The following is a 16940-nucleotide window of genomic DNA, read 5'->3' as shown; positions in this document are numbered from 1 at the left end:
ACTCTTGTTTGAGAACTTGCAGGTATTTATTAATACTTAAGAAGTTTGAAATGGAAATATCTTTTTATAAACAGCGGCAATGTCATTTACATAGAGATTAACTCTCTTGAGATTTCTTGGCTAGTTGAGGATACATGAATGTCTATCTTAATTAGATCAGTAACAACACTGGAGGCTGATTATGTTGTAAAGTCATTTTAATAGCTTTAAATTCAAAGATATGGAAAAATCAAACTTATGTAAAAAAAAGTGCAACAATTTCAAAGTGCTTCTAGAGAAATTGGTTCAGTGTTAATCTGGATCTTATCTACTGTCTTTTCAAGTAAAGCAGAATATTATATACTTATGTAAAGCAATAACCCCAACATTTCTACCTCTGACTAAATGATTGTTCAGCTTGCAGACAGTGGTTTTCCTAAAAAGAAATGTTAATCAGTTTAAAGACATAAGCCAGCATAAGACTGGTGGGAAGAAAGAAGCGTTCAATGTCACCTCACAAAAACATCTTTTCAGCATTTCTCCATTTTGCAGGGTCGGTGAATCAATACAGAGAAAATTGCACACCTTTTGTTGAATAGCATTGCTGCCATCCACACTGGAAAGGAACCAAGGTAAAACCATAATTTGTCCCGTCTTTGTATACTTTTTCGATTTCCTGCATAGACAGTCTCCAAATTATATATCTGAATAAAGACCCAAGAGCAAAACAAAATCTATGGCCAAAGCTCTCATTAACTCCCTTCTACTCTGAATACCCAATACTCCCTCCTCGTCTTTTTCTCTTGTCTTCTTTTCTCTGCTCTCCTCTCCAGTCCTCCATCAATCTCACTCTTTACACCAGCGGCTGCTTGTCACCAGCGGTGGAGGGCAGGGACTCCACGCTGGATCTGTAGATGGGTTTCTTCTGGGAACGGTCATCACTGAGAGGATGAGAGAAGGAAATATGACAGAGTGAGTGTTTTATCTATCAGAATAAGAAAAGATGTGGACCTGAAGGATGTGGTTATTGAGACGGTTATTTGCACATAGACTAGCCTGCCTCGACAGCTTTGAGGCAGTGAGAGAAGTGGACATCAGCGTCTACTGATGCTCACAGTAATACTCAGACTCCACTCGACATGATAGAGGAGGGCTGGAGGTCAAACACCCCATGAATCACTGCACATATTTCCAGACAACATGACTAGGGCGATTTGGAGGACTTACATGGGTCCCTTGCGATTCCTCTGATTGGCTCGGCGACAGAGGTAAGCGGTCATGGATATCACAACCACCAGAAGGACCAATCCAGCACCACATACCATGAGAACAATACGACCGGTGGTTGACTCATACCATGCTGCATCCTCTAAGAGACAAAGACAAAATCACATATTATACGTCTGTCAAACTGTCTTTAAATGTTAAAATACCTAATCAAACATTTCAACCTGATTAACATTGGTATTAGTTGCTCGGCCTTGAGCAGGAGAGCTAATTGAGGTTAATTGTCAACATTAAATCAAATTCAACCCTATGTACTTAATTCAGTTCTTATTGTGAATGATTCATTGGTGCACGTTAGTGCAAATAAAATAACTGTTGACTTCTTAGTCTTCAAATCAAAATTTAATAACTTGCTGCTGCACTTAGATCTACTTGATAACAGTGGCTGATATAAATGATAGTTCCTCTGACCATTTGTTCATAAGAGCAAATTATAAAATATCGATATACATATTGAACATTGTTAAAAGGCAGAAAAATATTGTAAGACATTAAGGCATTAGACAATCTTATGTAAAGCTGCTTTGAAACAACATGGATTGTGAAAAGTGTACTATCGATAACAATAAGAGATTTTTAAATTCGATTCAGTTATAATAGCATGGCAGATATTATCCATGTTGTGCAGACATACAGTAGATATTTTCTTGACTTAAAGAAAACTGTCCATTGGTAATCATAAGGAAGTTAAGAAATGTGTCATTTTATTGAAGTTAAATGAGTTCTCAATGTCAATATTATTGTCTTACACAGGCGCCTTTATACTCTAAAACTGAAAATTGGACAAATAAATCAAAAGGGATTTTGGTTGCTGAATTGCTGCAATGCCATTAGATATAAAATGAAACGTTCAAATTATGAACATACTGTACATCAGGGGTTCTCTACTCTGGCCCTCAAAAATCCACTCTCCTGCAGAGTTTAGTTCCAAACCTAATCAAACACACCTAAACAAGCTAATCTTCAACACTATTAAAAAGTTACATGCAGGTGAGTTTGATCAAGGTTGGAGCTAAACGCTGCAGGAAAGTGGACCAGAGTTGAGAAGCCTTGGTGTACATCAACAAATCAACTGAAGTTGTTCACACAAAAGTCGCACACTTTTGGCAGCTCTGACCTGGTAGAACAGTGATGCTGATTGTACGTTTCTTCATGAGGGACCGCACAGTGGGCGACTGAGCCGAACAGGTGTATCTCCCTCCATTCTGATCACTCACCTTCTCCAACTTCAACTTATTAGAGGGCAAAATCCAGTCATCTCCCTTGATATGAAATAGACACACACAGAGGTTATAGAGAAGTGAAAAGCAAAGCAGGAACTATAATGAAATATGTGACGTAAGAAAGATAAGGCAGAAGTAATAATTCTTAGGAATGGAAATCATGCAAGAGGGTGAATTCCCACTTTTTTGACATTTTGAATCGAAAATACAACAGAAATGAAGTTTCCTAAGAATCCCTGTGCCATTTACAATAAATAATGTTAGTGAGTATGAAAGAGTAATGAGGTGAAAATAAAACATAACACCATACAATTCAAGGAAACAAATGCCTGTGCAAAAGCCACTCTGAGCAAATCATAACCATGCAGATGCTTTTGGCACTAGAGGAACTTCTGCATCCTGCCAACAAAGTCCATTTCAATTTAAATGAAAGTGAATTAAGAGGATTCCCAGTCAAGCCAAGTTCTGGCCAAAGCACCATTGTTTGAGCTAATCCATTGGCTCCGAACATCTTCCTGTTTCCTCCGCTGGAGTGCAGACACGGAGCACTATAAACAGGTATAGCTGCTATACACCAGAACGTGTTCTGCAATCTAAGGAAGCTTGTTTTTCTAGTTTACAAGAATCTGCTTTTATTGAGTCATGCCTTGGGTAACTACTTGAAGTGCAGATTCGAAGCCATATTGACTAAGCGAAAACATCTTGCATAATACAGTATATATTTGAGGGAGTTTCAACTGTAAGAGAATGATATCAGAGAGATATCAGAGAGAGAATGTAAGAGAATGAACAGACTGTCATCCTGTATAACAGGAATGACTCATTCTGGACTTCTATCTCATGAAATTCTATGGTCATCGATCACCCACACCATGACATTTAGAGGGACTTTTTTTTTTTTTTGCATAAGGTCATGCACTGTGCGTTCTACAGCAGGTTGCATGTACAATAGTCAAGATTAGTATGTTCAACAGTTAAACACAGATCCAAAATTAACTTTTTGTCTCATAAGCCCAAGGTGAGTGAATTAAGTTTTACTGGCCTTACCAGAATATATTTGGCACTGTCCCTGAAATGATTTTCATTGATTATATCAATAATATTTTGTTCTGTTCATTTGTCAGTTCACGTTACGTAATACTCGTTTTTTCTGTTCCTGTTTTCTGCCCAGATGGTTTTTGTTTTGTATGTTAAAGTTTTATAAATCACCTCTTTACTGCAACCGACCATGACAATAAGATGATATAAATTAATTTTTAAATAATTTCTTAATTACAGTTTCCTTTCATATCAGTGAAAAAAAGATATATCACATTATATAAAATGAAACATCCATCCCTTGTATAAAATGAATATATTTTGTTCCTAAAATATATAAGTTTTAGTGGCTCAATTAGAGGAATATTTCCACATGGTAAAAAGACCTCCCAGATAAACAAATGTAAGCAAATTTTCTTTAGCAAACATCTGTCATGACTCGTGTGGCTTATTCCTTTGATTTGAATCGCTTCATTCGCTTGTGTCAGTTATATGATATCAGTGGGGGCTTGATTATCTTTCTCACAGTTCTAAACTTCAACTTGAACAATAACATTAAATAACCAGCCACTGGAAAGTAACTGGGCCCTGGTGAGTTTTATTTTCTCGCCAAAGCCAATATTTGCTCACATTTGGCTGCAACGCCCGTTGAACAAAGCTCATAAGTAAACTTTTACAATAATTCCGAATTAATCAGGCGAGTGTAGAATAGACATAACCTCTGGACACTCCTTAGTGCAGATCCACCATACACTTTTCCTGGCTTAGCACATTTCCTGTTCTAATTAACTGAGTTGACAACTTTCACAGCCTTTTCCCCAGACCTGAGTGAACAAGCTTATTTTCACTTGAACAGGACTTTATTAGGCAAGCTGGCCTTCCAGGCCTTTCTCTCGGATGTCTAAGAACCCAACATGTCTATTACATGAAAAAGGGCAACTGCAGTCCCAAATATAGAGTAATGCATCATGTTAAAAAACTGCTATGAGACAAAAATGCATTAGATAGTAAACCTGTCACCTCTTTAGCCCAGAAGTATTCAGGTGCCTCGGAAGCTGAAGTAGTACATTCCAGCTCCACATCATCACCTAATTGTACTTTAAGGTCCTGCACCGAGTTGAAATAGCGTGTTAAGTATCCCAAACCAGCCCTGTGCACTGCCAGCTCCCGCATATCTGCGGTAGAAAGAGAGAGAACATATGAGGATAGAAAGGATTAGTCAAAACAGCTCTGCTCCTGGGTACATTCGCACAGCATAAAAACAAGGAAGTAGGTCATGGAAATTTTGAGCATGTCTTCATCACTCACAATGAATATATACAGTATATATTTAATATTATATATTTTATACATACATAATATTTGCATACATTCATAAAATATACATGTAGAAATAGTAAGATTTTGTATTACTTATTAAGCAAGGATGCTTTAAATTGAGCAAAAGTGCAGTAAAGAATTTTAGACAGAAAAATGGAAAAATAAAAATAAACACAAAACAAATAAATGGTTCTTTTATTTACTTAAAAGAATCTTGAATATTTTCAGTTTTCACACAAATATTCCTGAGCACCAAATCAGCATATTAGAATGATTTCATGTGACATATTACAATGATTTTCAAGGATCATGTGACACTGAAGACTGGAGCAATGATGCTGAAAAATTCAGCTTTACCATCAAATACATTTGTGTTAAATTGTAATAATATTTCACAATATTACTTTTTTTTACTGTGCTTTTGCTCAAATAAATGCAGCCTTAGTGAGCTTTAGAGACTTAAAAAACATTTTAAAAAACCTTGCCAACACCAAACTTTTAATTGGCAGTTTAACTTGTTGGTGACAGCAGTGGATTATTATCAATGATTATAGCATATTAAGTCCAGGTTGACTTGTCTCCATCTGATTATTCATACTGAACATCTCTGTATAGCTCCATCTGTTTTGTTTTTTTCACTCAGTTTTTCCAATAAATCACCACTGTCAACTCATCCCTGGGCACTGCAAAACCCCCAATCAATATCAATATTGATTTTGTCATCTTGGGAGATAAAGAGTTTTATTTATCATTGATTCTTTAAATCCCAAATATAAAAATTCCTTGCGACAAAATGTCAGATGCAACTGGCCTCACACACAACGATGGAAAGATTGAAGCATCTGGACAATCTAGACATATATGGATCAAATCAATGGGGATTTGCATCACAAACAATCTTCATGCAGCCCGTGACGTCTCTAACTCACAGTGGATGGGGATGGTGAGGGGCTGGGAGGAGTTGTCTGGTGCAGAACTGTTCTCAGAGACACAGCGGTATGGACCCTCAGACCAGGACTGGATACTGGCGATGAAGAGGAGCAGTCTGTCCTCCTCCCTTCTCACATCCACATCATACAGAAAACACCGGCGGTAGAAATACTCCTGATCTGTCTCTAGCCGATACCACTTCTTCATGTACTGTTGGGAAGAAAAAAGAAAGAAATATTTCACTCCAACAGACTACTTACATAATATGCATAGAAATAGCAGTTGTCACTCTGTATCTCCCAACAATATGTCTTAGTAAGAGGATATTTAACCCTTAAACGCATAGTGACCCGGAACGTCATTCACTAACCTCCTCCACATTCATTTTTTAAAGTTAGACATCAACCTTATAGTATTTCTCAGTCAATTCATTATAAACAATATAACAAGAAAAAAAAATGCTTTATTTTATTCTTCTGTAATTGTTCTCTCTAATATAAGGATCGTTTTATATTTTCACGGCAGGTAGAGATCCATCTGTCTTAGATATAGATCCGGGTCGATAAAGACCCGAATATGTAATGATTGGCGAAACATTCATGCATTTTAAGGGTTAAGTGCTTAGTTTTATGATCAAAGCTCTGTAGTTTTTATTGTGGGGGACGAATGTTTGAGAGTTGTACATATAAATGTTACTCAAAAGCCTGTTGTATCATATTTGATAGAAATTAACATGATTTAAAAAAAAAACTTTATAAAAATCTGGAACAATTTCACGGCCTGTGGGTGGACATATTTAGAATTATACTAAGATGCCCTTTACTTTCTAAAAAAGTGTAGTTGTGTACAACAGGTTTTTCATCAAGGTTTTGATCATTTAGAGGCCTCAGAAAATTGCGTATCAAATATGATCCAGTAGGCTTTATAGGGTTAAGAAAATCTTGCTAATGTAGGGAACACTTGCCAAAGTTGATTAAATATGCTACACTTGGAGGAATTAGACTATTCGGGGCAATGACACTTGGGTCTCACTAACACAGGTTAATGAGAGTTTGCAAAACAAAACATCTGTCTTTGTGATTGGTGGTATGGAGATCCATTTTTGCTTGAATGCATTTAGATAGCTGTAAAATGTGACAAACAGACTCTGCACTGACAGAAGCAGCAGATGTTGCGAATCCTCCAAAGGCCCCTCACTGCCAGATACTAATTAAACCCAGAATAACAGCTCATAGAAACTCACTTAAATACACACTGCCTCCTGCGCTTTAAATACCAATTGCAGCCTTGATCTCCAGACAAATAAATTCAAAATAATACTGTTCTTTATTTGTGATTGCCCTATGAGATTGTTTACAAAATCACAGGAACATTTGTGTTGATATTTGAGAGTAAGTGTCCCTGACAGATATGTTTGTAATTTTAGATCTCTCACTTTCTCTTTCTTCAGTAATCAGACCGGCAACACAGAGGAGGATGTGTTCAGACAGAAGCAATAACATAAATCCTTCTCATTTCCCATGAGAAACGAGGTGCCATTTCAGTTTCAATCTGCTGTTTTCTTGACATTTACAGACAAGTGCACATCAAAGAGCATTGTGTACCAGACATTTCCTTGCTATTGTGTAAGTGACCTTACCTTAGAGAACCTCTGAAAGTGAACTGTGCTCATGTTCAGCTCAGATTCTGTATCCACACACTCCAATGTCACATCCTGTCCTTCCAGAACCGGCTCAGTTGGACCTTTTACCTCCAAAACAGCTGTAAAACAAAAAGTAATAAAACAAAGCAATAATGAATTAGCTAGTTTTATAGAATAAAGCAACAATTGCATCCATATGGGATACTAAACAACATAATTTGTTTAGTATCTCATATGGATGCAGCTCTTGTTGCTTTTTGTCTCTCTGATCTGATATATAGCATACATCAGTGTATGTAATATGGAAATTCTACACATCCCTGTTAAAACAGCTGTTGTTTGTGATGTAAATTCATATCAGAACTTTTGCACATTCAATGGAAAAATTACAACCTATGAAATTTAACAGATCTGGCATGTTTTTGCAAAGAAGAGTAGGCTATAAATATTACCAAGCCAAGATCGCTAATATATACAGACAGAAGACAGACTGAGAGACAGACAGAGTGCTACTGTAATATTATCAAATGGTGTGTTAGTTAGGGGTGTACACACATGAAGTTATAACACTTTTTCCCTCTGAAATGTGTTAATTTGGTTTACGGCGGCATTGCATGGATTGTAATGTTTACATTAACGGTCCAAACGTTCTGATATGATTTATCTTTTTTTACGTCACAAAAACCAGCTGTTTTGTACAGACTTTTTATTTCCACTCTATAGTTGCCAGAATATTCTATATTCTTTCTAAACTTCCTGGTCTGTGTAATTTGCATACCAGCTGAGCCATGACAACAACAGGAACATGCTATCTGATGTGCAGTGTTGTTAAACTGAAGCAAACGCTGTATAAATACAGAAATGCAAGCATATTTTTAGTCACTTACATCATTTAGTCATGTATAGCCTACATCTTAGTCTCACGTGCAATGCCATTTAAAAGCGTATTCTCAAATATTGTCAAACAAATGTGTAGCCTACGTGCTTTCAAACAAATACAATTTCCTTCAAATGTCGTCTAACTGGTTGGGTCAAGATGGGGAGCATTAAAGGTGGCAAATTCCTCGTCTTACTTGCTGTAGGCGACTTGACATATCCTGAAATAACTCCTGTGTAAAATTGTATTTTGGGCTGTCACAAATGCAGTCTTTATGGGGCTTTTATATATAATATAGATAAAAGCCTATATGTCGTTGTATTAGGCTACGACCTTACAAAAACAGGAACTTTCGTTTTCACTTGACTGCGAAGAGTCCCTGCATTTCCCCGGAAAATTGTTGGTAGTTCAGACGAATTTAATTTTAAGGTAGGCTATGTAATTCTGAACGTTTAGGTAGATTTTCTTTTGTGCAATCAGCCAGCAATAAAAAAATTGAAAAAAATAAGAGAAATAAAATAATAACAATAAACACTTTATTTATTATTTTACATTTCGCTCCTCAGTCTCACTGGATTATTAATTAACTTTTATAGATAGGCCTATACTAACATATTGCGTTTGGTAAGAACATAGATTTTAGGTTGAAACAGTAATGCATTAAAAAATAATGGTTTTGCAAAGACATAAGCAAAATGTTATTTACCATTGTATCCTTGGAGAAAGGTGAACGCCAGAACAGTGAGGAGAATATAGGATTTCATCTTGAAGGATCTTGACTTCTGCGTTTGAAAATAACTTCTGCCAAAACGAAAGTTTGTAAACACAATTTATGAGCGCGGAAGAAGAGGGTGGAGCCTAGGCTAACGTGCAATTGTTTATTTTGTTTTTGTTACAAAGATTCAACGATGCACTAATATAATGTTAGCATGAATTTCTTCTATATTTTAAAAATTACAAAAATACAAGGTTATACTTGTGCAATATGGTCTCAAAACACAAACTCGTCATGCAAATCAAGCTTCAGCATCACTTGTATCTAGCATAATCTATGTTCAAAGGGTGTTATAAGGCACCTCAGTGTCATCTGGCGGTTAAAGTTTTTTTTTTTTGGTTTTTGTGTGATAGACGTTTGATATGTGAATCTGTAATAAAGAGATTAAAAAAATGACATTGCCTTGACTACTAATACTTCACGACGCGATTAAGTTACGGCAGTTGCTTAGTAACAATTTGTTATTACATCCTTCAATTCTTTTTTAGGTAAGTCTCAAAGGTTAAGGTCATATTATTACCGGCCCCCTAGACGCTTATTCCTTTATTTCAAAACAAATTTGTAGTGATATTTCAGCTGCTGAGACTAATTACTGCTGAGCCTACACCTATTTAATATTTAATTTTATATGGAAAAGTTTCATGGGTTTTCTTTACCTTTCCTTTCATGAAGCTGAAGTCGATAGCCAAAACGTTTGAGAATTTGAACAAGACAGAAAAAGATCTGGGGCGAGTTTAATATTAGGCCTACCTTCTCTTACCTACAAGTAGGTTAGAACGTACTTAAATATTTGACTATTAAATAATAAATAGCCTAGGGAATTTGAAGAGGGCAGAACAGCAGGTAGGGCACAATGTAAATTCCCTTGTCTCAAGTTCATTGACCATAAAGGAATTTCAGGTGACTGTAGGTGACTCAGCAATGGTGACTTCTTCATAATATGTCAACAATATGTCTCATATTGACAATATGTAATGCATCATACCAAGATATGGTTCAAGGGTTCTGCTCTGAAAGGCACCACAGATGTTAAAAGATATTCAACAAAACAGAATACATCAGTAAACTATACTGATATCACTAGGATCACAAATGTAAAGTTCAAATAAGGTCCATCAACATTTATTTTTGTTGGTATGTGTACACAATGTAGACATGAGCTGAACTGACAGATGTACAAAAAGTATCTGATGTTCTGGGTTGAGAGGTTACAATCATTGATCTTTATGATCGGCCAACCACATTCACAATACCACATAAGGAGGGTTCATATATAAATGGTGTAGTAATGCTAAAGATACAAAATTGACAACAATAATGGACAATATTTTCCCCATTACAGTTTAGCCAAACTTTAATTCTGAGTAATAATACAGAGATATCTAAAGATATCTTTAACAACAAACCTTTGACCAACTGTGAAAATGGCAGCCCCTTGACTCTTGCAGTCTTGCGTACTGTCAGTCCCTGCACACAGTAAGTAACAGCAGGTAAATCACATGTCCTAATGATGTCATAATATTCATCCCCACACAACAAGCTGAAATGCATTTAAATATGGCAAGAGCTTCATTTCATTTAAATACACATTTATAGAACAGTTGTAGCAATTGATGGCCATATTTGATTTTTGACTGCTATGGCCAGAATCTAAATATTTATCTTGGTTTGCATGTGCTTTGCGAGATTCCCATTAAGAAAGGCACTATTACATCAGCCAATGCACAACAGAGAACTTACTCCGTCTATTTTAGGCCTATTTTTTCCCTTGTGTTAAAACCTAAGAAATGATCCAACCAGAAAATGTTCTTAATTATCCAGTTCATCATCAAGACAGCATTAGAAGTTCATTTGGACACTAAAAAGAAATATTGAAAGCAACAACAACAACAAAAAACTAGCAAAACTACAAAATTCTTGCACATACATGCATACAAAAGTGCTAAAAAGTCAAATAAAACACTTTTCCACCATCATGCCGAATGGTTGTAAGCATTTCAGACAGTTTGATACAGTACGATTATAATCTGTTCCTACACTTGGATTTCTCACTACATTTAGCTAACCGTACTCAGGACAGGAGAATCATGCTGGTGGAACGGTTTTATTGGCATGAGACTTACGACTGGTCGCTTGTCAGTTGTAAACCTAGCATCCTTCCCTTTGCTTTCTGGTAACCTTTCAGCCTGATGGTGGAAAAACTAGTACTGGGGCCGGCGGTTGCATGAACCGCTAAGACTAGTCTTACAAGTTAGTCATCAAATGTTTTTCTTTAAGACTTTTTAAATGATTAAAAGTCAAAAATTACTTAATGATTTTTTAAATTTAAGGTAGATTGGCCTAATTTGATACCGAAAAGTATGCTAAAACTGCTACTGGGTCATACTAGACCATAAGTCTTAACATAATGTTTATGCAGCTGGCCCCAGGTTTTGTAACGTATATACGTAAATACCCGAATACATAAAATGTAAATACCTTTACACTGATAGGCAAAGCTTCTGATTTAATGTTTAAGGTGCAGTTACAGGTTGTCTCAATTTAGCTTTTTAGAGGCACAAATAACAAGAAAAAGAATCGTACTTTACCAAAACAAGATTTCGCTTGTTAAGTCGGACACCACGCATCACCATTTCTGGATCCAAATGCTCATCAAATGGCAAAAGCAAACAACAAACAATGCTAGCTCACGGTGTGTGGTTATACTACTGAACAATCACAATCCTAACCTTTATCTCTACCGAAATCTCAGATGGTCGGACAGTGATTCATCTTTTATGAATCGTTAAAATATTGGTGCCTGGACACTGTGAGCCCAGAGATAGTAGTGTTCACCACAAGTGTTTAACTTAGCTTAATTTGAATAAATATTGCTCATAAACATCTGTTGAGATAGTACTCAATTGAAATGTATAGTTCCTTGGACCAAGAAACAGTGTTTCTTGTGTCACGTGTCATGACTTAACAAGCGGACAGTCAGTGTGAGGGGACTGACATCAGCTCTTGGCGTTGTTTATGTTTCAGGCTCAATACCTAGCTTAATACATTACATATTAAAGTTGCCTTTTTTCTTCCCTCTCTTTTTAAAATTCAGATTCCGAAATGTTTGCTGTTGTCGTCTAATCTTTAATTTTATCCGAGCTGCTCTCTTCCTTCTCTCTCTCTTCCGAAGAGTAGTGTTGCAACGTCTGGTGTCTGTTTCTAGACGGAGCATCTGGAAAGCGTTGTCCGCAGTCCTCGCAGGCATACGGAAGAGCGGATTTGTCCCCATCCCCACTCAACTGCTCTTTACTAGCTGGACTCTTCCCTTCCATTTGCCGGAGATGAATCTGGTTGAGACTGGAGGCTTGAATTCTCTGGAATTCTGAAACTGTGGACGACGCAGAGGCAGCCAGACTGGGCCTGCCCACAGAGTTGGGCTCCGTCACGATCCCGTGAACCGTGCGGTGATGAAAGCGGATGCCGGAGCGGTTCGAAAAGCTCTTCCCACAGAGGCCGCACACGAAAGGCCTCTCTCCGGTGTGGATGCGAGTGTGGATTTTCAAAGCCCCAGACTGAGTAAAGCACTTTCCACACTGACCGCAGCGGTACGGTTTCTCCCCCGTGTGAATTCGCTGATGCGCTCTTACCCCAGCCAGGTGAGGGAAACCCCTCCCGCAATAAGAACAGGTGTACGGCCTCTCTCCGGTGTGAATGCGGCGGTGAATCTTAAGTGCCCCGGACTGGCTGAAACTCTTGCCGCAGTCGGTGCAGATGTACGGTCGGGCGCCAGTGTGCACGTTGAGGTGGATGCGCAGATTGCTGTGCGAGTTGAACGCGCGTCCGCACTCGGCGCACAGGAAGCCGCCTGCTTTGGATGCGTGCTGAGTTCGCTGGTGCTGCAGTAGTTGAGACGGCCGGGGAAAAGAGGCATTGCAGTGCATGCACGGGAGCTGCTGCAGGCCCTCCTGCTGAGCGTGGCCCTGCTGATGCCGCAGGAGCTCGGCGCAAGTGGGGAAGGAGCGCTGGCAGGACAGGCAAGGGAACGTACATGATGTGCAGGTGGTGAGCGGGCAGTGATGGTGGTGGTGATGGAAGTGGTGGTGGGCAACATGTGCGTCTGGGTCCTTTTGTTGACTTCGAATTTGGCTACAGGTTTGCAAGCCACGGTGGCAGCATAGACATGCAAAGGCCTGAACAGGTGGGACACTTGTGGACTCGGGATTTGCCTGAGGGATTGGGCTGTGTGTGCTAGTGCCTTTGTCTTCCTGTTGGGGGTGACTAGATGTGCTGCTGGGCTCTCTGTTTTCCTCTTCCAGAGAGAGACCCAAACCTAGACACAATCCCAGGCCGACAGGGCTGGGCTCTTTGGCCTGCTGTTGCGGGGTGGATTGTAGGGGCGAAGGTGGCTGGATCTGTGAGGCCGGGCTGGTTCTGGGTTTCAGGGTCTGGATTGAGGAACTAGAAGTAGATGAGGAAAGAGGGCAGCCAGGACATGTGCAGGAACGATGTTGAACTACAAAAGAGGGAGAGGAGAATGCACAAAATGATTCAGCATAAAAATCAATTGAGACGAGTTTAAAAAAAAAGAAAAGGCAAACACGATTAAACTAAATATGAAGCTATTTCCTTGTATGGTTAGGAACTGAGAACCAGTTGTTATTCAGAAGAATATGTACTTCACTGATTGGTTGCAGGAAGTAGTTAGAGCTACATAAAGTGGTATTTTATACAAATAAATGAAGTATTTTAGTATCTTTATTTATTACACCGCTCTCTGGAATATTTGATTCTGTTTTTTAGTTTTACTGTCAAATGTTTCTGAATAATGACTGTTGTCCAGAGAAACGCTGTATAACTGACTGCTCATCCATTTTTGGGAAACCAATGTTTCATATCATATGAAATATTGGTTTCTCAAAAATGGATGAGCCTCATATATCAGATAATCATGGTCCTAATCACCATGTCTGGATTTACTTCTTTTTACAAATTATTGGATTGCATTTATGCTGCCTCTAATCTGCATTAGAAAGTCTGTGAATTTTTGTAACAATAATAATATATTAAGTATTTTTAATATATTAAATGCATAATTACATTTATTATTTGCTGTATCTGTCCTGGTTGAATCAGGCAATGATCTCATCATTTGGCCACAGCTGCAGAGGCCAGTAAATTCAATAAGTAAGTGCCTCTAAAGTAGCTGGAATAAATCAATTCGGCATGTTTCGCAATCCTACTTCATGAGGATAAGTGAATTGCCATTTAATTATAACACAATTGTACTGTACAGTCTATTGTAATATTTACTCACCATGGCTTTCATGGTCTCTGGGCTCTTTTTCACTTTCCTCAGAATGCAGACCAAACCGGACAGCACTTTTCACCTGGCTCTGTCTGGATGAAGTAGACTGGGGGGGATGAGAGACTTTGGGCCAAGCAGAACTCAGTGTCTCCTCGGTACGTTGCTCTCTCAGTTGGTGACCAGAGACCGAAGCACTTGCTGCCATAAGGTCACCAATGAAGTGATGCATATCCAGCCATGAGCATGCACCAGCCTGCGTTAAATAATATTAGTAGTAAATAAATAATATTAGTTGTAAATACTATAACTGCAGTATATTTTAATATATGATTACAATAAATTTATACTATAATAGGGCCTAAATCAGTGTGTCAAATTGCTGCATATGCACAATGCATACTGGATTAAAGAGCAAATAAATAAGAAATATATCCAACAAGCATAGGCATAACGGGGTCATAAAACAAATCGCATCATGAGAAAAGGACACCTTTAGGTACGCGTAACAAGATATGATACAAGCGTTAAGCGTACAATATCAAGCGAAACATTGTACTTTATAACAAAACATTTTCATTGATCCGTATCGCATGCTATTATGCACGCCAATAAAATGCTTCCGTCTGCGTTTTTTTTTTTTTTTTTTTCATTAGTATTTCTCCAAGCCATGAAACACATTACACGCCCCTTTTAAGGCTACTTCCTCGTGTTTATTTTGGCATACTCACTGCGAGTCTGTCTTTGTCCATCTGTGGCGCGCCTTTACATAGTCGAGTGTGCAACTGTATTCATATACATTTATGATTAATGTCAGTTTTCTGTACTTAAGTGAACCGACAAACGCAGGTTAATCATAGTTGTCTCTTGACTCTACTGCCCTACTTTTTGTTACAGTCTAGAGCTGCTCATAACGCCATTTTTCCATCGACGGCAGTGTATTTCCGGGATATGAATCATGTGACTACATTCCTAGTTTCTTTACCCATACTCTGTACCGTGGTCATAGCCTACCACTCTACAATAACCTATAGATTCAAATGAGATACAAAAAAGTGGATAACACTATTTTACAGTGTCCTTGTTACATGTACTTACCATAGTAGTAACAGTAAATTATGCATAATTGCATGCAACTAACCCTCAACCAAATCCTAATCCTACCATAACCCTATAAGTACATGTTGCTAATTATTATTACTCAAATATATGACACCTTAAAATACAATGTAACAAAGACACCTTAAAATAAAGTGTAACCAAAAAAGTGTCTTATTTTGTTCTGATTTAGTTTATAAGGACTGTGGTATATCTATCACAGTTTTAGTTAACATTTACATTTAGTCATTTAGCAGATGCTTTTATCCAAAGCGACTTACAAATTAGGACTAAATTAAGCGAGTCATCAAGAAGAGGCAAAAGCAACAAAAGAAGTGCTCAAAATACAAAGTTCAGGCATTCAGAGTAGCATAAGCCCGATAAGTGAGGTTTTAAAGGGAAAGTTTTTATTTTTTTTATTTATTTTTTTTACAAAAGTTAAGAAACAAAAGCCTATCTGTTATCGTTTCTTGTAAACATCTCTGTGTTAAATAAATTAACACTTTTGTCCTGTGCAAATACAATCCTGAAAATTGGCATTTATTATTAATATTCTGTGATTAATATAATATACAAGCTAGCAGTCCAATACAGTATCTTGAATGCTATAAAGATTTTGGTGTCTGTTACAGAGGTCTGACAAGCTTTACAGATCTCATAGCGCATGCGTCCCACTAGCCAACACAGAACAACTCTATTTTGGTCAGGTTGTCACACAATTGTTTTTGATGATATCACACACCCTTTTCTGTCAGAGGTCTGTCAAACTCGAAGAACAAAGGTGCCAGACTTGCCGCCTCTCTCATCAGACATAGGCATATATCTCTGGTTTCCTGTTATAGTTGTTACATTTTGTAATTAATGGTGTGACTTAGTCATTAATGGGCAAATAATGTACCCTGGAAACTGTTAATTTCCCTTTCCAGTACAATGAACACCCAAACCTTTTGTATCATTGTCGAGAACAAGTGATGCAGAAGAGTGATGTTGACAGCGCCACTCTACTCTGTAACATTGTCCCTTATGACTGAACTGCATGGCACTATGATAGTAAGAAAAACTAAATAAAGAAGAACAATAAAGAACTATAAGGAGACTGAATTATGGGGCCTTAACTGCTCTCTAATAGTCACAAAAGAAGTTCTGGCATTCACATGTGAATGGACATCAACAAGAATATGATGCTCATGTTAATCTGCATATTCTATGATTTGTGTTTCAGTTGAATATATATATGATCGATTTAAAACATTGAATTTAGAACATTATTCTTATTTTCAATTCACATATTTTCTGAAAAGCTGTTAGACTTTATTCATATTCAACAGTGCATTCATAGGATTCAGTTTCTTTATAACATGATGTAATGAAATGTTGTTTATGCCACATTATGGTGCACCTAAATTTAACTCAATTATTTCAAGACATGCATGTAGATAATATGTTTGGTCACTAGATGGGGCAATTTTCCATGAAGACAGAAGTTG

General features: G+C 37.6%; 2 protein-coding genes across 2 annotated transcripts; both read right to left on the bottom strand.

Moving 5' to 3' along the window:
- Positions 1–179: 179 nt before the first annotated feature.
- LOC311067946 (immunoglobulin superfamily DCC subclass member 4) lies at positions 180–9353 on the bottom strand. The gene is made up of 7 exons (XM_084090095.1): positions 9003–9353; positions 7417–7538; positions 5777–5987; positions 4548–4702; positions 2384–2528; positions 1207–1348; positions 180–920 (listed from the first exon to the last, which is right to left on the bottom strand). Exons 1-7 carry the CDS (start codon positions 9058–9060, stop codon positions 833–835), a joined length of 921 nt encoding a protein of 306 aa, XP_083946221.1. The 5' UTR covers positions 9061–9353; the 3' UTR covers positions 180–832.
- Positions 9354–10167: 814 nt separating this feature from the next.
- LOC311067945 (uncharacterized protein) lies at positions 10168–15301 on the bottom strand. Its single transcript, XM_084090094.1, has 3 exons — positions 15087–15301; positions 14368–14611; positions 10168–13566 (listed from the first exon to the last, which is right to left on the bottom strand). The coding sequence occupies exons 1-3, from the start codon at positions 15105–15107 to the stop codon at positions 12191–12193; spliced, it is 1641 nt and encodes a 546-aa protein (XP_083946220.1). The 5' UTR covers positions 15108–15301; the 3' UTR covers positions 10168–12190.
- Between the last annotated feature and the right edge of the window lie 1639 nt (positions 15302–16940).

This window comes from Abramis brama, assembly GCF_963993115.1.
Source record: "Abramis brama genome assembly, chromosome: 17".
NCBI lineage: Eukaryota > Metazoa > Chordata > Actinopteri > Cypriniformes > Leuciscidae > Abramis > Abramis brama.
The sequence above is the reverse complement of the archived record's forward strand: the minus strand, read 5'-3'. Positions and strand labels throughout refer to the sequence as shown.